The sequence below is a fragment of the Oncorhynchus masou genome, chromosome 25 (genome assembly GCF_036934945.1).
Source record: "Oncorhynchus masou masou isolate Uvic2021 chromosome 25, UVic_Omas_1.1, whole genome shotgun sequence".
Taxonomy (NCBI): Eukaryota; Metazoa; Chordata; class Actinopteri; order Salmoniformes; family Salmonidae; genus Oncorhynchus; species Oncorhynchus masou.
Window position 1 is genome coordinate 38,385,081 of NC_088236.1, and position 21,768 is coordinate 38,406,848.

Here is a 21,768-nt window from a genome sequence, read left to right on the forward strand (position 1 = left end):
GTTATTTTTGAATTTTTTATTAAAGCATTTTTTTTTTAGATGTCACAAGCAGGACCCAATTTCATAGACAAGTCTGGCCTATATATAGTTGTTGCTATGTACAATTTTGATATTGTAGCCTTGTTAATATTTCTGGCATATCTCCAGACTTGCTGCAGCAATGATAAGTGAGGGCAGGTGTGGTGTGACTGGTGGTATGACTAAATGACCTTGGTGCCCAGAATAACTGGAGCACGTGGTTGAACTCTCACCTGCATTTACCAAAACACCATGTCCAGCTTCAGATTATTGCAGTTCTCACCTCATACAATCCAACACCCCTCAAGTCACAACATAAGACTGATACTTTGATCTAAAATACAGAATTTAACCACTGGAAATTAAATACGGGTCAATAACAATATACATTAATCTTAGAAAACAAGTTAGTTGACATTAATTTGTTACACTTATTTCAATGCAGAGGTGTTTCACATTACAACAAGTTGTTGTTGCACAATGTTTGTTCCACAGATTAAAGATCTGTGTATGTGGGTCAAAGTCTCTTCTTTTCTCATAAACCTTCAGAAGTTATCTTACTATATCGATTAATGTTACATCCCCATGATTTAGAACTGATAAGGGCTGACACAATAGCTTGCTTTAGTCCAGTCAAAATGTCCAGTGTCTTGAGCTAAAGTGATGGTTTCACTTCATATTCTTAGAATCAGAAATATGTTTCTCGTGAAATGTGTCTTATAACTGTTTAACAATGATGTAAACATGCCCAGCAATGTCAACACAGGCTTAACTTAGATCCATAGGCTCTAATGTAGTCTGCTACCCCCCACACAACCTCCTTGTCAGTTTCCAGCACCTACTGATGCAGAAGGTAACCTTTGTTCAAGTCTACTGGTGGATTGTTAACTAGCTATTTGACCCTCGGGTGTGGGGGAAATTATGTAAGAGTGCATACAGACCTGAGTTGGATAGTACTGTTCCCCATACATACCTCTACAGGCTTATCAGCTGCTGTTCTGGGTGACAGTCCCACGTTGTGCACATCCAAGTTTTCCCTGCACTCTCTCCTGTCAAGGTGATGTCATATAGCACCTGCCTCTGTCTATCCCTGTCTGAACAAAGTCTCTGAACAAGGTAGGATATCTGCTCTGTCTTTATTCAATAGAAAGGTATTATAATATTCTGCTGAATATTACTACTCTGGAATGAATTAATACATTTGTTTATGTGTGCTTACAATTCTTTCACGATAGGCTATTTTTACATATGCCAGACCACCACGTCAATCTACAAATCACAGACAGCTCTTGCAACATGTTCCTACAGTCCTTGCTCACATGTCAGAGTGGAGAACTAGGGTCAATTGTCTGTCTGTCTGTTCGTCCGTCCGTTCGCCCGTCTGTCTTGGTATACATTGGTCTGTCTGTCTGTCTGTCTGTCTGTCTGTCTGTCTGTCTGTCTGTCTGTCTGTCTGTCTGTCTGTCTGTCTGTCTGTCTTGGTATACATTTGGACAGTTATTGCATTATAAACCTTGGTGAATATTTTGGATTATTTATTCAGTATCTACAGCAAAGCATTGACTGATACTGGGAGGTGTTAAGTTGCCTATAATTGCATGTAATTGTCTAACCATTATAACCAAGAGTTACTGTGATTTTGACTTTTAGATTGCTTTCTGGTACTGATACAGTAGCCTTCACGGTATAAATCCAATGTAATGTTTGAATTTCAGGGGCAGAGGCATGTTCAGAGTGAAAAGAATTTGACCGGTAACCTATAATAGCTGCATGTATTGGTTGCCTAATCTATATATAGATATATACATGTGTTCAAAGCAAACAAACAAACATGACCTGGCCTACATCTTAGGACATACATGCAAAAAACATGTTTGAACTAAACTTAACCAAGCAGGTTCCTCTGGTTTTATTGTTTTGCCAACAGGCTCAGGCTTATTCTTTATTGTCTTGTTAAAGCCAACACAAACAGTGCTAGCCTGGGTCACTCTAGAGCTGATGCTGCTGGAGAGATACACACATACTAAAAAATATTTCAATATTTGAAATGGACAGCTCATTACTTGATGGGTTGAGGCCTTGCTCATGTAGGAACATAGATACAGAATGGTATATTTGTGTCAATTTGCTACCTGTTTAGAGGTAATCTGTTAAAGGCCCAGTGCAGTCAAAAACGTGATTTATCTGTGTTTTATATATATTTACACGCCATGAGTTTGGAATAATACAGTGAAATTGTGTAATTGATGATATGCCATTTTAGTGTTTGAAAAGACTGCCCGGAATTTCAGCCTGTTTTGATGGGATAGAGTGTTGACCTGCCTGCCCTGGTGACATCATCAGGCAATACATAGACCAATAAGAAAGAGTTCCAATCCTCTCTGCTAATAACAGCTAGTTTTTAGTTTCCTCCTCCCACTGAGACCACTCTCAGACAGTCCTATCAAATTTCTTGCTTTGGCTGGCTGGCGGTTCTGGCTGGCTGGCGGTTCTGGAAGAGTCTGGCTGACTGGCGGATCTGGAAGAGTCTGGCTGACTGGCAGATCTGGAAGAGTCTGGTTGACTGGTGGATCCTGGTAGACTGACAGCTCTGGCGGCTTCTTACAGACTGGCAGCTTCTTGCAGACTGGCAGCTCTGGCTGCTCCATGCAGTCTGGCAGCTCTGGCTGCTCCATGCAGTCTGGCAGCTCTGGCTGCTCCATGCAGACTGACAGCTCCTTGCAGACTGGCAGCTCCTTGCAGACTGACAGCTCCTTGCAGACTGACAGCTTCTTGCAGACTGGCACCTCCTTGCAGACTTGCAGCTCCTTGCAGACTGGCAGCTCCATGCAGACTGGCAGCTCCGGCTGCTCCATGCAGACTGACAGCTCTGGCTGTTCCATGAAGACTGACAGCTCTGGCTGCTCCATGCAGACTGACAGCTCTGGCTGCTCCATGCAGACTGACAGCTCTGGCTGCTCCATGCAGACTGACAGCTTGGGCTGCGCTAAACAGGCAGGAGACTCCATCAGCGCAGGAGAGGAGGAAGGCTCTGGCTGGGCTAAACAGGCGGGAGACTCCAGCAGCGCTGTAGAGGAGGAAGGCTCTGGCTGCGCTGGAGAGGCGAGGCGCACTGTAGGCCTGATGCGTGGTGCTGGCACTGGTGGTACTGGGCCGAGGACACGCACAGGAAGCCTGGTGCGGGGAGCTGCCACCGGAGGGCTGGTGTGTGGAGGTGGCACAGGATGGGCTAGACCGTGAAGGCGTACTGGAGATCTTGAGAGCAGTGCTGGCACAGGACGTGTAAGGCTAGGAAGGTGCACAGGAGGCCTGGTGCGTGAGGCTGGCACCATCTTAACCAGCCGACTAACACGCACCTCAGGACGAGTATGGAGTGCTGACCCAGGTGCCATCAAATCCCCGACACGCTCCGTTGGGCGAATTCCATATTTAAAGCACCAACACAGCAACTCCCTCATTGCTCTCTCCTCCAATTTCCCCATTAACTCCTTCACAGTCTCTGTTTCGCTCACCTCCAACACCGGCTCTGGTTCTGGTCTCCTCCTTGGCTCCTCACGATAAACAGGGAGAGTTGGCTCAGGTCTGACTCCTGACTCTGCCACACTCTCCCTGAGCCCCCCCCCCCCAAGAAATTTTTGGGGCTGACTCTCGGGCTTCCTAGCCAACCGTGTTCCCTCGTATCGCCGGCTCCTCTCTCCGGCTGCCTCTGCTCTCCTAAGTGCCTCCACCTGTTCCCATGGGAGGCGATCTCTTCCAGCCAGTATCTCCTCCCAAGTGTAACAACCCTTGCCTTCCAAAACGTCTTCCCATGTCCCTTCCTCTTTTCGCTGCTCCTGCTACCGCTGCTTGTCACCACGCCGCTTGGTCCTGTTGTGGTGGGTGATTTTGTAACGGCGTTCTTCTGTTGAAGGAGGAGCGGACCAAAATGCAGCGTGGTGGTTACTCATGTTTATTGATGAAAAATGACTAGACATGAAACTACTGAAATGTACAAAAACAACAGACGGAAACGTGAAAAACTATACAGCCTATCTTGTGACTACAAACACAGAGACAGGAACAATCACCCACGAAAACCTCAAAGAATATGGCTGCCTAAATATGGTTCCCAATCAGAGACAACGATAATCACCTGACTCTGATTGAGAACCGCCTCAGGCAGCCATAGACTACGCTAGACACCCCACAAAACCCCAAGACAAAAACACACCACAATAACCCATGTCACACCCTGGCCTGACCAAATAAAAGAAGAAAAACACAATATATTTCGACCAGGGCGTGACATGCTTGGGAAATTGCTCTTGCTAAGAAGCAATTTTTGTTCATTTTGTTTTACCATTTCTAATTTAAAACAATCACGTTAAGGTGCTTAATTGTTACCCAGAAATGATTTGATATTGAGATAAAAACGCGTGCATTGATCCTTTAAGAGAGCATAGAGATTCTATCCATTGTTTTTCTTTTGCAGAAACGTCAGTAAGCACTCATGTTTGCAGCATTCTGTGCAAAAGTTCAGTGTTTACTTTGCCACATAACTTAAGCAATTGTTTTGCAATTATGATTAACTTTTGCAGATAGACATTTTGACCATAGTTATCTGATCTATCTGGACGAATCTTCTGTTCTTTTCTTGTTGAAGTGGTGAAACAAAACAATGTCTTCATGAACCAGAGAAAAATGCTATGTCACTGTTATGAGCTCTGTCTCAATATTGTAGCTACTTGTTTGGAATTTGAAGTGACCTCATCCATTTTTCTCTCTCCATACATGTTTAGCAGCTTCTTGGCAATATGGTATACTCAAGGCATGTCATCATTATGATTGTCATAGCTAATCTAGAGCAGATATGTGTGAAAATTGTCTTCAATTTCAAGATAAAACACAAGATGGCATAATTTCACTGACATTTTTCATCTTAGGCTGATTGACATCATGTCGGAGATAATGATGAGGTATCATGGTCAAGTAACCCAACATGTTACTCTATGTGCACTACATGCTTTGGGCCTATGTTGTATTTGAGACATGTTAAAAACCAACACATTTACCATGTGTGCCTGTGGAGATAACTACTGTACAGGACCTTGACTGAGATCTGCCTTTGAAGATAAGACAAAATAAGGGGTTTTCGGGCAGAAATACCCGCTCTTTCTCAGTCACTTTCTAATTTAAAAATCAACCGTCTTGGTGTAACCTGCTATATTTAAGTGAAAGGTCAGAAAAAGCTCTGCAAATGGTTACAGTTTTTTGGTACACACCCTTTAATTTCGCCATTTGTTATCAATTGAACTAAGCAGCTATTGACACACTGCCCCAGACGCTGTCATGTTGCAATACTCACTCATATAAAGATCCAGGAGGTTACACTTTTTCTCTTGAATCAGTAGAATATCAGGAGCCTTTGCACAAACTATTTAGAGATTTTATTCATTTGATATGTAAAGCTTGTTCATCATGATCTAGTGGTTTCTGCACGTCCAATGTAGATAATTTACGTCTTTTATTTAAGCAATTACAAGATGTCTGAACAAGAGGATTCCATTGTCCTCAATGGGGTTCCTGTCGTAGAGAAGAGTTCTGAGAGGTATGTGGACTTATAGTAATCTTCTATGCTGGAGAACAAATTCTGTCAGGACAGTTGAAGTACCAGTTTATAGTTGCGAAATATTAACCAAATAATGGTACAGTATTTTATGACTGAGTGTTTCTTTAAAGCATATTTTATTTTCATGTGCTTCATTCTAGTTGTGTGAGTGACATTCCTCTTGGCGAAACCGAACAGTTACCACCAGTCTCCAAACTCCAACAGAACAGAAACCATTCCAGTCCCCTTGTCAACGGAGGAGTAGTAGACCATCCACAGCCAAACTCTGAGTCCGAGTCAGATGGAGAGGGCAAAGACAGCCAGGAGACAGCTGCTGTAGAACCTGCAATGATAACCCCAGCAAGCATACCTGAAGCACCAGCCAAACCACCCAGATCACCCGGACTAGAGGGACCTCAAAGGGATCCTCTCTCAGGTAATAGCAGTTTATGGTGATCATAGGTAGAGCTAAGATGTTTTTTTAATAGGGTATGGACTCAACTTAATTAACTGAAGCAGATCAGATGTTTATCACCTATAAGAGAAACATGATTGTGTTTTGTAGTTCATAATACAGCAGTTATAAAGAAACGTGTGGAACAGGTTGACAGAAATGTGCCTAATAGCATAATCAGTTCAAGGTTGCAGTTATTCTGACCTTTGAGGAAATGTGTTATTTCATCTCTTGAGGAAGAAAATGATTTACCTGTCCCCCATTGCATGATTTTGATCAATCAACCTTTTCTATTTAATCAGAGCCAGTTTCACCAATCAAACCTGATTGGTGGGTAGGCAGGGACATTCCATAGCTTCCTCTATTCTCTGAATCAATATGATACAGGCAGTCCAGCTCTAGTTAAGAGGGTTCAAATGGTTATGCTTCACACTGAGACAGCGAAGGAGGGTGGGATATAGATAGTCCAGTCTGATTCTCAGAAATAGGCACACACCCTGACTTCTGTTTTATTTAACCCTTATTTTACACTGAGAACACATTCTCATTCTGTACCTGCCTGTGGTCCACCGGGGACAGGGCAGGGGAATACTAGTCTTTGAGATTACTTCATAAACTACAACTGATGGCAGGAAACTGCTGCCCCTGCTGTCCCCATACTACAAGAAGTCAGATGACATGGATGCTACACTACAGGACTGTTATACTAGCACCGACTGGAATATGTTCCGGGATATATCCAATGGCATTGAAGAGTATACCACCTCAGTCATTGGCTTCATCAATAAGTGCATCGACGAGTCTGTAATACCAACATGTTTCAAACAAACCACCATCAAACAAACCACCATTGTCCTATGCCCAAGGAAGCAAAGGTAACCTGCCTAAATATTACCGCCCCGTAGCACTCACGTCGGTATCCATGAAGTGCTTTGAAAGGCTGGTCATGGCTCTCATCAACAGCATCCTCCTGGATACCCTAGACCCACTCCAATTCGCATACCACCCCAACAGATCCACAAATGACACAATCTCAATCACACTCCATACTGCCCTTTCCCACCTGGACTTAAGGAACACCTATGTGAGAATGCTATTCATTGACTACAGCTCAGCGTTCAACACCACAGTGCCCACGAAGCTCATCACTAAGCTAAGGACCCTAGGACTAAACACCTCCCTCTGCAACTGGATCCTGGACTTCCTGATGGGCCACCCCTAGGTGGTAAGGGTAGGAAACAGCACGTCTGCCACGCTGATCCTCAACACAGGAGCCCCTCAGGGGTGTGTACTTAGTCCCCTCCTTTACTCCCTGTTCACCCACGACTGTGTGGCCAAACAATACTCCAACACCATCATTAAGTTTGCTGATGACACAACAGTGGTAGGCCTGATCACCGGCAACGATGAGACAGCCTATAGGGAGGAGGTCAGAGAACTGGCAGTGTGGTGCCAGGACAACAACTTCTCCCTCAATGTGAGCAAGACAAAGGAGCTGATCGTGGACTACAGGAAAAGGCGGGCCAAACAGGCCCTTATTAACATCAATGGGGCTGTAGTAGAGTGGGCCGAGAGTGTCAAGTACCTTGGTGACAACATAGCCAAAGATCATTTATGGTCCGAACACACCAAGACAGTCGTGAAGAGAGCACAACAAAACCTTTTCGCCCTCAGGAGAGTGAAAAGATTTGGGATGGGTCCCCAGATCCTCAAAAAGATCTACAGCTGCATCATCGAGAGCATCTTGACCGATTGCATCACAGCTTGATATGGCACTCCTCGGCATCTGACCCTATGGCACTACAGAGGGGACTAAGCTTCCTGCAGTCCAGGACCTACAGTGGGGAGAACAAGTATTTGATACAGATGTCTGTAATTTCTTATCATAGGTACACTTCAACTGTGAGAGACGGAATCTAAAACAAAAATCCAGAAAATCCCATTGTATGATTTTTAAGTAATTAATTAGCATTTTATTGCATGAAATAAGTATTTGATCACCTACCAACCAGTTAGAATTCCGTCTCTCACAGACCTGTTAGTTTTTCTTTAAGAAGCCCTCCTGTTCTCCACTCATTACCTGTATTAACTGCACCTGTTTGAACTCGTTACCTGTATAAAAAACACCTGTCCACACACTCAATCAAACAGACTCCAACCTCTCCACAATGGCCAAGACCAGAGAGCTGTGTAAGGACATCAGGGCTAAAATTGTAGACCTGCACAAGGCTGGGATGGGCTACAGGACAATAGGCAAGCAGCTTGGTGAGAAGGCAACAACTGTTGGCGCAATTATTAGAAAATGGAAGAAGTTCAAGATGACGGTCAATCACCCTCGGTATGGGGCTCCATGCAAGATCTCACCTCGTGGGGCATCAATGATCATGAGGAAGGTGAGGGATCAGCCCAGAACGACACGGCAGGACCTGGTCAATGACCTGAAGAGAGCTGGGACCACAGTCTCAAAGAAACCATGAGTAACACACTACGCTGTCATGGATTAAAATCCAGCAGCGCACGAAAGGTCCCCCTGCTCAAGCCAGCGCATGTCCAGGCCCGTCTGAAGTTTGCCAATGACCATCTGGATGATCCAGAGGAGGAAGGGGAGAAGGTCATGTGGTCTGATAAGACAAAAATAGAGCTTTTTGGTCTAAACTCCACTCGCCGTGTTTGGAAGAAGAAGAAGGATGAAGACAACCCCAAGAACACCATCCCAACCGTGAAGCATGGAGGTGGAAACATCATTCTTTGGGGATGCTCTTCTGCAAAGGGGACAGGACGACTGCACCGTATTGAGGGGAGGATGGATGGGGCCATGTATCGCGAGATCTTGGCCAACAACCTCCTTCCCTCAGTAAGAGCATTGAAGATGGGTCGTGGCTGGGTCTTCCAGCATGACAACGACCCGAAACACACAGCCAGGGCAACTAAGGAGTGGCTCCGTAAGAAGCATCTCAAGGTCCTGGAGTGGCCTAGCCAGTCTCCAGACCTGAACCCAATAGAAAATCTTTGGAGGGAGCTGAAAGTCCGTATTGCCCAGCGACAGCCAAAATCCCTGCTGCAGTGTGTGCAAACCTGGTCAAGAACTACAGGAAACATATGATCTCTGTAATTGCAAACAAAGGTTTCTGTACCAAATATTAAGTTCTGCTTTTCTGATGTATCAAATACTTATGTCATGCAATAAAACACAAAATAATTACTTAAAAACCATACAATGTGATTTTCTGGAATTTGAAGTGTACCTATGATAAAAATTACAGACCTGTAACATGCTTTGTAAGTAGGAAAACCTGCAAAATCGGCAGTGTATCAAATACTTGTTCTCTCCACTGTATATAATAGGCGGTGTTAGAGGAAAGCCCATAAAATTGTCAGAGACTCCAGTCACCCAAGTCATAGACTGTTTTCTCTGCTATCGTACGGCAAGCGGTACTGGAGCGCCAAGCCTAGGACCAAAAGGCTCCTTTACAGCTTCTACCCCCAAGCCATAAGACTGCTGAACAATTAATCAAATGGCCACCGGACTATTACATTGACCCCCCGCCCCTCCTCCATTTGTTTTGTACACTGCTGCTACTCGCTGTTTATTGTCTATGCATAGTCACTTCACCCCTACCTACAGGTGGCAGGGTAGCCTAGTGGTTAGAGTGTTGGACTAGTAACCCGGAAGGTTGCAAGTTCAAACCCCTGAGTTGACAAGGTACAAATCTGTCATTCTGCCCCTGAACAGGCAGTTAACCCACTGTTCCTAGGCTGTCATTGAAAATAATAAATTGTTCTTAACTGACTTGCCTAGTTAAATAAAGGTTTACTTTTTTTTTTTTTTTTTTACAAATGACCTCTAACCTGTACCCCTGCACACTGACTCGGTACTGGTACCCCTTGTATATAGCCTCGTTTATGTTATTGTGTTACTTTTTATTATTTTTACTTTAGTTTATTTAGTAAATCTTTTCTTAGTTTATTTAGTAAATCTTTTCTTAACTTCTTGAACTGTACTGTTGGGCAAGGGCTTGTAAGTAAGCATTTCACGCTAAGGTCTACACTTGTTGTATTCGACGCATGTGACAAATTACGTTTGATTTGATTTGATTTCACTACAGGTGCTTCGGTACCCCTGAAGCTGTCGGATGTGTCTCTGGCCCCAGCGGAGCAGCTCTGGTGCTCCGTTAGGCATCAGGCGGTCAAGCTGAGGATGACTGAGACAGGGCTGGGCTGCAAGGCCCCCATGACCGTCCACCAGATGTTCCTGGAGACGGTGGAGCACTACGGAGACCTGCCTGCACTGGCATCTAAGAAAGAGGGGCAGTGGGTCACCCTGACCTGGAGGGAGTATTTCCAGCAGTGCCAACTGGCGGCCAAGAGCTTCCTCAAGGTCTGTTTATTGGTGTAGTTGTTGTGTCGGTGTCTGTGCTCTTTAGTTGCTCTCTGTTCTATGCTTGCGTGGAATTTAATGGAAAATAATCTCTCAAAGTTCTATGTTATGATGTACTTTTACCAGGATGTATTCTGCATTTTTTAGTGTCTGTATCTATACAGAGCATATGAGTATTTTTGAACTTTGCCAGTGAATTCTAATGAAGATCTGTTAACATCACTGAAAACTGCCAAATTTGAGCCAAATTTGGCCAGTGGGTGGTTTTATTTGGCCCCCAACATTTTCTAAGCTAAAAAATATATATGTAGATTAGTATTATATGTCTTTTTTCATTGTTGGAAATAAGCCCTAAGTGAAATTAACTAAAGAAATCTCCCACAGATAATAGAGAGATGCGTGATCGTATACAAATGTAAGCAAGGTTTGAAATTATTATGTTTTAGTCAAACATATATTTTTGGGCTTCTTGCAGTCCATCTGAGGTCTACAAATTATTTGTGATTTTAAATTTTTTACATTTGACATTTTAGTCATTTAGCAGACGCTCTTATCCAGAGCCACTTACGTTAGTGAGTGCATACATTGTCATACTTTTCATTATAAACTGGGTGGTTTGAGCTCTGAATGCTGATTGGCTGACAGTCGTGGTATATCACGGGTGTTACAAAATATGTATTTTTACTGCTCTAATTACGTTGGTAACCAGTTTATGATAGCCATAAGGCACTTCAGGGGGTTGTTTTATATGTCCAATATACCACGGCTAAGGGCCTTATTGCTTAATTTAAAAATTGTCTCAAGGCTGAATCTAGTTGATGATCCCTGGGCTATGGACTATTTAGAATTTTACCTCCAGTGGAAGGGGATGATGAATCTTTACACAGCAGAAATAATTTCCTTTTTTTCTCATTGCCATGTCTGTCTCCTTGTAAGAATGGTGCTGGTGAAAACCAACACTTGGGTGTGTTAGATTCAATGCTTAAGTTATGTCTCCAGTGTCAAGGAGAGGCTATAAACTGGAGTACTTTTCAAAGCATCACGTAAGCCAACAGTAAATGAGGCAGTGTGCCACATTCTTATTGATTATAAATGTTTCTTTCGGACTCTTTCTCTTCCTCTCTCTACTGTAGTTGGGGCTGGAGCGTTACCATGGTGTCGGTATTCTGGGCTTTAACTCTCCAGAGTGGTTCATCTCAGACGTTGGCTGTATCTTGGCTGGGTAATAATAACAACAGTTGACTTCTGCTTTTAACCCCTCTGAAAGACACACATACTGTACATACACAGGTTTTTGGAGCGATGCGGGGGGGCTGCCACACTGGGTGCCCGGGAGATGTTGTTGTGGGGGGTTAAGTGCCTTGCTCAAGGGAACAACGGTAGGCCAAATATTTTCCCGTCAGACCCGGAATTCGAACTGGCAAACCTCCGGTTACTAACTCACCTCTCTAACCAGTAAACTACCTGCCGCCCCTATTATTATACATCTAGCATGCACTATCTTACCATGCACTACCCTGCACTATTGTTCATACTGTAAATGCTGTGTGACTTGAACAACCAGCTGCTTCAGCAGTCTAATCCGCCTTCACAGTCTAAACCGCCTCAATAAGAAAGTTGTTTGATGTGTGTTGTGTGCCAGGGGTTTTGCTGCAGGCATCTACACCACCAACTCCCCCGAGGCATGTCAGTATGTAGCAGACAACTGTGAGGCCAATGTCCTTGTGGTGGAGAACCACAAACAGCTCCTCAAAATCCTCCAGGTGAGACCCCATAACACATACTGAACTATATGGTTCCCCTGGTCATGTCTGCCAATAAAAAAAAAGAAATGTACACAACTCTGGTATACTCCCATTGTGATTTTATTAAACCCAGAAAAAAATATGTTTCGATCTGAGTTGGATCTTCGTCAGGTGATACACCACTGTGAAACACACCTACTTAAATAACCTCTAGAGGCATGTACATCCGGTCAGTTGAAAACATATGACACATTAACATCACAATAAATTACACAGTAGACATAAGGAAAACAGAAATACATTTTGGCTTTATTTATCCATGTCAAGTAATATACAGTAGGTGTGCAATATATTTAAAAAACGGGTGAGACAAATGTGTCAATTATTTTGTTTACAATAATATATGGAGAAAACTGAAAAATACCAATAGCCATAAAACCTATGCACAGAATTATGCAAATAATATACACATAAAAAAAGAATTCATCCATTACTGTGCTGTTTTATTTGTAAGTAGATCAAGTGAAAATGTTTTTTGTTTTTGTGCCAAAATGATTCGTTCTAAAATTCCGAATTTGTCCATACCTTTCAGATTAAGGACAAGCTTCCACACTTGAAAGCTATCGTTCAGTACAAAGATGAACTGCAACAGAAGCTGCCAAACTTGTACACTGTAAGTTTGCATCAAAAGAATATCTATAAACAAGATCAAGTTTAGCCAGCTGGAAAAAAAACACAAATGTTTTGCCTAATAGATAGAATTGTTAGTAGCACACATTATTTCCTAGAATATTTCCTTTCCTACACTGTAACTGTGAGACTGTTAATCCATTCACATTACTGAGCAAACAGAGCCATGTCGAGCTGCACTGGGCTGGCTTTGTTAACACAACCACCATAGTATACAGTAGCCCTTCTGAAAAGGATCATGTGAATAGAACATATCTAAGCCAGCACAGTACGATTCGGATTGGCTCTATAATGTGAATCAGGTGTTACCGACTCAACCTCTGTCCTCCTACAGTGGGCTGAGTTTATGAAGCTGGGTGAGGAGGTGTCTGATGAACAGCTGAGTGCTGTGGTGGACAGTCAGAGGGCTAACCAGTGTTGTACGCTCATCTACACCTCTGGAACCACAGGCAACCCCAAAGGGGTCATGCTGAGTCATGACAATGTGAGTATTCCTATTGAGGAAAAAGCTCTATATTTACATTTACATTTACTGTACTGCAGTAACCAGCTGGCCTTTCCTTCATCCTCACAGAATGTGGTGGCTCCCTCAGACACATTACAGTAGTACTATATGGTTGAGATAGCTCTGTGGCCACTGTGCTCTGGATACAGTATGTGAAAAATTCATAATTTTGTCCATGTATTGTTCACGGTAAGGACAAACAAAAAAGTAGCGTATAAGTTTTTCCTCTAAGTGGTGACCGACTCTCTCCTCAGATTACCTGGACTTCAAATGCGGTGGGCATCATGCCAGATCTGAAACATGGTGAGGAGGTGGTGGTGAGCTACCTGCCCCTGAGCCATGTAGCTGCCCAGGTCAACGACATATGGATTGCCATGAGATTCGCAGCGGTGACGTATTTCGCAGAACCAGACGCCCTGAAGGTCAGAATACATAACTATTATACTACAGAAATTGATGACGTGCATTACTTTCCATTCAAAATGCTATTTACATTGGGAACAATTGATTGAATTGTGGTAGTTTGGTTTTGACTTGGTTGGGAAGGGTGGGACTGGAGTAACATGGACTGGAGTAACTTGATATGACTTGATAACCAGCAACTTTATGATTTCATAGGGCTCTTTGGGGACTACTCTGAAAGAGGTGCGCCCCACCAGTTTCCTGGGAGTTCCCCGTGTGTGGGAGAAGATGCAGGAGAAGATGAAAGCCATTGGTGCCAAGTCCTCTGGTATGAGGAAAAGAGTGGCAGACTGGGCTAAATCCATCGGATTGCAAGCCAGCTACAGTGCCATGAATGGGTAAGAATTTAGCTCGGGTTCTTGTTGTTCAATCAAACCCGTACTTCAGAAATAATGCAGATTTTCAGTGCATCAAATTTCACCCATAGACATTATCTTATCAATAACAATTTAAAAAAAACATACATCCTCACTCATGCCCAAATAGCATTTTTTTGTATTCTAAACTAGATTAAATTCCAGCCAAGTCTGGCGACTAGTAAATATTTTTTGTTCCTCCCGCTTTGGGCTGGATATGTCAATTTGTTTTGTTCATACATTCATAATCTATTGGCAGAATTACTGTCTTACCTCAATTAGCCAGAAAACCCCTAGTTTGTTCACTGGAAGCTTTGCAGCGCCATTTTCCCTACATTTTCCACCATGTGGGCCAGGCCCCGAGCAATTTCAGTTTCAGCCAATCAGCCGCTCACCATTTGAGAGACAGCTAGCAAGGTGCACACACAGCAAAACGAGAGACAGCAAGCAATGACATGGTGCACAATTTTCGGGGACCGCTTTTGGCTCGTGAGTGTCATTATCAGAACTACTGCTTAAAAAGTATACAAAGGTAACAGAGAATCTCTTTAATCTTTTACACCATGTGTGGCATTCCTCCTTGTTTGTTGTGGATTCCAGTGAGAACCTGTTGCCCTGGGGCTTCATGCTGGCAAACAACCTGGTTTTTAAGAAGGTTCACTGGGCCATGGGCCTGGACCGCTGCAGGAACTGCTTAACAGGGGCCGCACCCATCACTATGGAGACCCTGGAGTATTTCATGAGCCTTCGCCTCCCCTTGTATGAGCTGTATGGGATGAGTGAAAGCACCGGCCCTCACACCATCTCCTGGGAGAATAACTTCAAGATCATGAGGTCAGCAACTGGAAAACTAGGATGTCCACTGACAATATTTAATGACTGTTTACATTCATTATTTTGTAGTTGACAAAGCTAGCATTGTGATAGCAAAACATGAATTGATACAGATAAGCCATCAGATATAAAAGTGACATTTAAAACACTCTTGCTTTGCGGTCTCACCGTAGAAAGAGTTGACAGCAAACTGTCAACAACAAAGAATATCTTGATGTTGTCCTCAGCTGTGGAAAGGTGATAAATGGCTGCCAGACAAAATTGGACAAGCCAGACGAGGATGGGAATGGTGAGATCTGTTTCTGGGGGCGTCATGTGTTCATGGGCTACCTGAACGAGCCAGAAAAGACTGAGGAGGCCTTGGACCAGGAAGGCTGGCTGCACTCTGGAGACCTGGGCAAGCACGACAAGGACAACTTTCTGTTCATCACAGGGAGGATAAAGGGTATAGTACTTAGAGAAGTGATGCTAGGCGGGCGGGTGCTGCCCGCACCTGCCCGCCTAGAATCACTACTGTGGACGGTTCTGACTTAGAATATGTGGACAACAATAAATACCTAGGTGTCTGGCTAGACTGTAAACTCTCCTTACAGATTCATATTAAGCATCTCCAATCCAAAATTAAATCTAGAATCGGCTTCCTATTTCGCAAAACAAAGCCTCCTTCACTCATGCTGCCAAACATACCCTTGTAAAACTGACTATCCTGCCGATCCTTGACTTCGGCGATGTAATTTCCAAAATAGCCTCCAACACTCTACTCAGCAAATTGGAAGCAGTCTATCACAGTGCCATCCGTTTTGTCACCAAAGCCTCATATACTATCCACCATTGCGAACTGCATGCTCTCGTTGGCTGGTCCTCGCTACATACTCGTTCCCTAATCCACTGGCTCCTGGTCATCTATAAGTCTTTGCTAGGTAAATCTCCGCCTTATCTCAGCTCCCTGGTCACCATAACAACACCCACCCATAGCACGCGTTCCAGCAGGTATATTTCACTGGTCATCCCCAAAGTCAACACCTCCTTTTGCCACCTTTCCTTCCAGTTCTCTGCTGCCAATGACTGGAACAAATTGTAAAAATCACTGAAGTTGGAGACTTATATCTCCCTCACTAACTTTAAGCATCAGCTGTCATAGCAGCTTACCAATCGCTGCAGCTGTACACAGCCCATCTGTAAATAACCCATCCAACCAATTATCTACCTCATCCTCATATTTATTTATTTTTCTACTCTTTTGCACACCAGTATTTCTACTTGCACATCCTCATCTGCACATCTATCACTCCAGTGTTAATTGATACATTGTAATTACTTCGCTACTTTGGCCTATTTATTGCCTTACCTCATTACTTCCTTTGCACACACTGTTTACAGATTTTCTATTGTGTTATTGACTGTACGTTTGTTTATTCCATGTGTAACTCTGTGTTGTTGTTTTTGTCGCACTGCTTTGCTTTATCTTGGCCAGGTTGCAGTTGTAAATGAGAACTTGTTCTCAACTGGCCTACCTGGTTAAATAAAGGTGAAATAAAAAATAAATAAATAAAATAGTTTATTTTCTAGATGTACTGTATTTAGCCATTACACAACATCCCTGCCAGTGTTCTGTTTTGATATGAGTAAGATGCTGTTTCCTCAAGACACTGATCTAAGGTCGATTTTGTGTACCGAAGGGTATCTCCTACCTTGAGCCTGGATATACAAGATAATCATCATTGAACATCATGTAGATCTATGATCTAAATATCTAGCTAAGTATGACATATCTTATCCTGCAGAGCTGATCATAACAGCAGGAGGAGAGAATATTCCACCTGTGCCCATTGAGGATGCAGTGAAAGCAGAGACCGCCATCATCAGCAACGCCATGTTGCTCGGAGACAAGCTCAAATTCCTCTCTATGATGCTCACACTCAAAGTAAGGCCTCAAACATTAGATGTGGACTGTATTGCCAACTCCTATGTTCATTGGCATACTTTAGAATTATTGCTTTAGAATTATTAAGCAATTCAAATAGAATTATACAGCACAAACAGATCTGGAACCAGGCTCTGTTCAGAAAGACTCCTGGATCACTCCTAACCTTAGACCCCACTCTCCTTCCATAGTGTGTAGTCGACGACAACGGCGATCCAACGGACGAGTTGACCCCAGAGGCCTTGGCGTTCTGCCAGCAGCGTGGCGTCATGGCAACCAAAGCCTCTGAGATTATAGCCAGTGAGGAGCCAGCTATTTACAAGGCCATCCAGGAGGGCATAGACCGGGTAAATGCTAAGGCCAACTCCAACGCCCAGAGGGTCCAGAAGTGGGTCATTTTGGACAGAGACTTCTCCATATCCGGGGGAGAACTGGGTGAGTCAGTCAGTGTGAGAAATATATACAGTACCAGTCAAAAGTTTGAACACACCCACTCATTCAAGGATTTGTATTTTTTGGGGCTATTTTCTACATTATAGAATAATAGTGAAGACATCAAAGCTATGAAATCACACATATGGAATCATGTAGTAACCAAAAAAGGTGTTAAACAAATCACTTCAAAATCATCAAAGTAGCCACCCTTTGCTTTGATGACAGCTTTGCACACTCTTGGCATTCTCTCAACTAGCTTCATGAAGAATGCTTTTCCAACCGTCTTGAAGGAGTTCCCACATATGCTGAGCACTTGTTGGCTGTTTTTTCTTCACTCTGTGGTCCAACTCATCTCAATTGGATTGAGGTTGGGTGATTGTGGCGGCCAGGTCATCTCATGCAGCACTCCATCACTCTCCTTATTGGTCAAATAGCCCTTACACAGCCTGGAGGTGTGTTTTGGCTCAATGTCCTGTTGAAAAACGAATGATAGTCCCGCTAAGCGCAAACAAGCTGGGATGGCGTATCGCTACAGAATGATGTGGTAGCCATGCTGGTTAAGTGTGCCTTGGATTCTAAATAAGTCACTGATAGTGTCACCAGCAAAGCACCATCACACCTCCCTATCCATGCTTCACGGTGGGAACCACACATGCAGAGATCATCCCTTCACCTATTCTGCGTCTCACAAAGACACTGCGGTTGGAACCAAAAATCTCAAATTTGTACTCATCAGACCAAAGGAATGATTTCCACCGGTCTGATGTCCATTGCTCATGTTTCTTGGCCCAAGCAAGTCTCCTCTTCTTATTGGTGTCCTTTAGTTGTGGTTTCTTTGCAGCAATTCGACCATCGGGCTCCCGAGTGACGCTGTAAGGAAGTCCGTGTGTAACTGGTGTAAACGTATTTTACTCAACATATAATAAATGCAATACAAAAACAGAGCCCACAATAACGGACCTTCCTACATAGAAACAATCACAAACATGGGGGAACAGAGGGTTAAATAATGAACAGGTAATTGGGGGATTGAAACCAGGTGTGTAAGTCAAAGACAAAACAAATGGAAAATGAAAAGTGGATCGGCGATGGCGAGAAGGCCGGTGACGTCAACCGCCGAACGCCGTCCGAACAAGGAGAGGGACCGACTTCGGCGGAAGTCGTGACAGACGCAGTGGTCTAAGGCACTGCATCTCAGTGCTAGAGGCATCACTACAGACCCTGGTTTTATTCCAGGCTGTATTACATCAGGCCGTCATTGAGAGTCCCATAGGCTTAGCATTGTCCTGGCCTGGGTAGGCCATCATTGTAAATACAAATTTGCTCTTAACTGACTTGCCTGGTTAAATGAAGGTTAATTACATAAAGGTCTGATTCAAACAGTCTCCTCTGAACAGTTGATGTTGATTGGCTGATTGGCTGATTGGCTCAAACACATTAAGATGAACTTTTAACAAGGCTACTTGTTAATTGAAATGAATTCCAGGTGGCTACCTCATGAAGCTGGTTGAGAGAATGCCAAGAGTGTCAAGCTGTAATCAAGGCAAAGGGTGGCTATTTTGAAGTATTTCAAATATAAAATATATTTTGATTTGTCTAAGACGTTTTTGGTTATTACATGATTCCATATGTTTTATTTCATAGTGTTGATGTCTTCACTATTATTCTACAATGTAGAAGATACTAAAAATAAAGATAAACCCTTGAATGAGTAGGTGTGTCCAAACTTTTGATAGTACTGTATATTAAACTAACTTAGATTGTTAAACTAAAGCTACTCTTGTGATGTTACTGTATGTAATTTTCAATAGATAATTAATAGATAATTAGCTTTTTCAGAATTTGACACGCTTTTACAAAGAACGTTGAGAGAGAAGTAAATGTTTTGCCAGTAATGTTTATCACGCACAATATCTGAAGTTAATCACATACGGTATCTGAAATGAATGTTTTACCAGTAATGTTTAACACGCACAATATCTGAAGTTAATCACATACGGTATCTGAAATGAATGTTTTACCAGTAATGTTTAACACGCACAATATCTGAAGTTAATCACATACGGTATCTGAAATGCATGTTTTACCAGTAATGTTTATCACGCACAATATCTGAAGTTAATCACATACGGTATCTGAAATGAATGTTTTACCAGTAATGTTTAACACGCACAATATCTGAAGTTAATCACATACAGTATCTGAAATGAATGTTTTACCAGTAATGTTTAACACATACTGTATCTGACAAGGCAGTTGTGTGACTGTTTCAAACTAAACAACATTCCTCTGAATACCATTACATTATATAATCTTTCTTCCAAGCTGTTGAGTACATCAAATGTGATTGGGAGCACAGGAAAGAGGGGACACTCATTTTGAGAGCACAATAAGTCTGGTTGAATATCCTTTCTTTCTTCAATATTCTCTCCAGGACCTACCTTGAAGCTAAAGAGGGGGGTTGTTGTCAAAATGTTCCAGGAGAAAATCAATGATATTTATGGAATGGCACAAGAGTAACAGAGGCACTCAAACAGGACTGGAGAACATTGGACTGTTGTAGTTATTGACCTATCAAATATATCTGCTCTATGTCAATATTTAAGCTGTTTTTATGCACATAAGATTACACAGCAACGATATTAGCACTTTTTTGTAAATAAACCATATAATCATCATTGCCAAATCTAGTGTCCACAACTGTGCAAGCATGGTATAAAAAAATAAATAACTCTAATTGCAACCGTAGCAATACTTTCAAAGTCGTATCACTGTCATAGACTTTTATTTTATTATTTGTAAAATATATGTTTGCAAAAAAACACTCATTTTCTCTCAATGCGACTCTAAGGACATACCAAGGACAATATAGTACACATCACTTTAAGTAAAGGACAATGATACTGAAACATATTATTTGATCATTAATGTTATGTTTTTGATTCCATAAAAATACTATGAATCACAACAATTGTTTGGAATTTTACCCAATGCTTTTCTGTGTACATGAAGAAATATTGAAATGTAAATGTTTATGTGTTAAATGAACTTGATCAATAAAATCAGGAACGATTTCAAGCCAACAAGCTCTTCTGGACAAAAAAAGTAACTTTGGTAGTATCTCACACACACCTTACTTGCTGCTGTCCAAGTTAGTGTCTGTTTTTTCACTGGAACAACAATTAAAAATCTCCTCATCAGAGAACGGTGCCAGTGATGTGATAGCTATGACTTGATAGAAACCATTTGTGAAGAGGCTTTATACTAGCTACATGCAGTAAATTTGGAAAGTATTCAGACCCCTTGAGTTTTTCCACATTTTGTTACATTACAGCCTTGTTCGAAAATTGATTGAATTGTCTCTCATCAATCTACACACAATACCCTATAATGACAAAGCAAAATTTGGGTTTTTATACATTTTTGCAAATTTAGATTAAAAAAAAAGGGAAATATCTCATTTACATAAGTATTCAGACCCTTTACTCAGTACTTTGTTGAAGCACTTTTGGTAGAGTATTCAGACCCCTTCCCTTTTTCTTCATTTTGGGCGGCAGGGTAACCTAGTGGTTAGAGCGTTGGACTGGTAACCGGAAGGTTGCGAGTTCAACCCCCCGAGCTGACAAGGTACAAATCTGTAGTTCTGCCCCTGAACAGGCAGTTAACCCACTGTTCCCAGGCCGTCATTGAAAATAACAAAGTGTTCTTAACTGACTTGCCTGGTTAAAAAAAGGTAAAATAAAATAAATAAATAAATGTTGTTACATTACAGCCTTATTCTAAAATGGATTAAATACAAATAATTCCTTATTCATCTACACACAATACCCCCATAACGACAAAGCGAAAACAGGCTTTTAGACATTGTTGCAAGTTTAAAAAAATAAAAAAATATCTTATCTACATACATATTTATACCCTTTGCAATAAGACACAAAATTGAACTCAGGTGCATCCTGTTTCCATTGATCATCCTTTAGATGTTTCTAAAATTGTATTGGAGTCCACTTTTGGTCAATTCAATTGATTGGACATGATTTGGAAAGGCACACACTTGTCTATACAGTTGACAGTGCATGTCAGAGCAAACAACAAGCCATGAGGTTGAAGAAATTGTCAGCAGAGCTCCAAGACAGTATTGTGTCGAGGCACAGATCTGGGGAAGGGTAGCAAAAAATATATTCTAAGGCATTGGAGGTCACCCTGACAGAGCTCCAGAGCTCCTCTGTGAAGATGTGAGAACCAACCAGAAGGACAACCATCCCTGCAGCACTCTACCAATCAGGCCTTTATGGTAGAGTGGCCAGACGGAAGCCACTCCTCACCAAAAGGCATATGACAGCCCACTTGGAGTTTGCTAAAAGGCAACTAAAGACTCTT

General features: G+C 42.4%; 1 protein-coding gene across 2 annotated transcripts; it reads left to right on the top strand.

Moving 5' to 3' along the window:
• The first annotated feature begins 870 nt into the window (after positions 1 to 870).
• On the top strand, positions 871 to 20,687 carry LOC135514287 (long-chain-fatty-acid--CoA ligase ACSBG2-like). 2 transcript variants are annotated; one of them, XM_064937655.1, is made up of 15 exons: positions 871 to 1,134; positions 5,531 to 5,605; positions 5,767 to 6,041; positions 10,166 to 10,437; positions 11,571 to 11,659; positions 12,080 to 12,200; positions 12,775 to 12,855; positions 13,207 to 13,356; positions 13,632 to 13,799; positions 13,996 to 14,177; positions 14,796 to 15,029; positions 15,257 to 15,474; positions 16,814 to 16,953; positions 17,145 to 17,388; positions 19,823 to 20,687. In XM_064937655.1, exons 2-15 carry the CDS (start codon positions 5,541 to 5,543, stop codon positions 19,906 to 19,908), a joined length of 2,325 nt encoding a protein of 774 aa, XP_064793727.1. In that variant the 5' UTR covers positions 871 to 1,134; positions 5,531 to 5,540; the 3' UTR covers positions 19,909 to 20,687. The 2 variants fall into 2 exon arrangements, with proteins under 2 accessions (XP_064793727.1, XP_064793728.1); XM_064937656.1 differs by having other exon boundaries at positions 872 to 1,134; positions 5,831 to 6,041.
• The last annotated feature ends 1,081 nt before the right edge of the window (positions 20,688 to 21,768 follow it).

What these genes read in the sequence shown, in the direction of transcription:
- LOC135514287 (XM_064937655.1), top strand. Translation starts at nt 5,541, where the DNA reads ATGTCTGAACAAGAGGATTCCATTGTCCTCAATGGGGTTCCTGTCGTA. An exon ending in TCAAAGGGATCCTCTCTCAG is followed by an intron (nt 6,042 to 10,165) that starts GTAATAGCAGTT and finishes ATTTCACTACAG; the next exon opens with GTGCTTCGGTACCCCTGAAG. An exon ending in AGCTACAGTGCCATGAATGG is followed by an intron (nt 14,178 to 14,795) that starts GTAAGAATTTAG and finishes TGTGGATTCCAG; the next exon opens with TGAGAACCTGTTGCCCTGGG.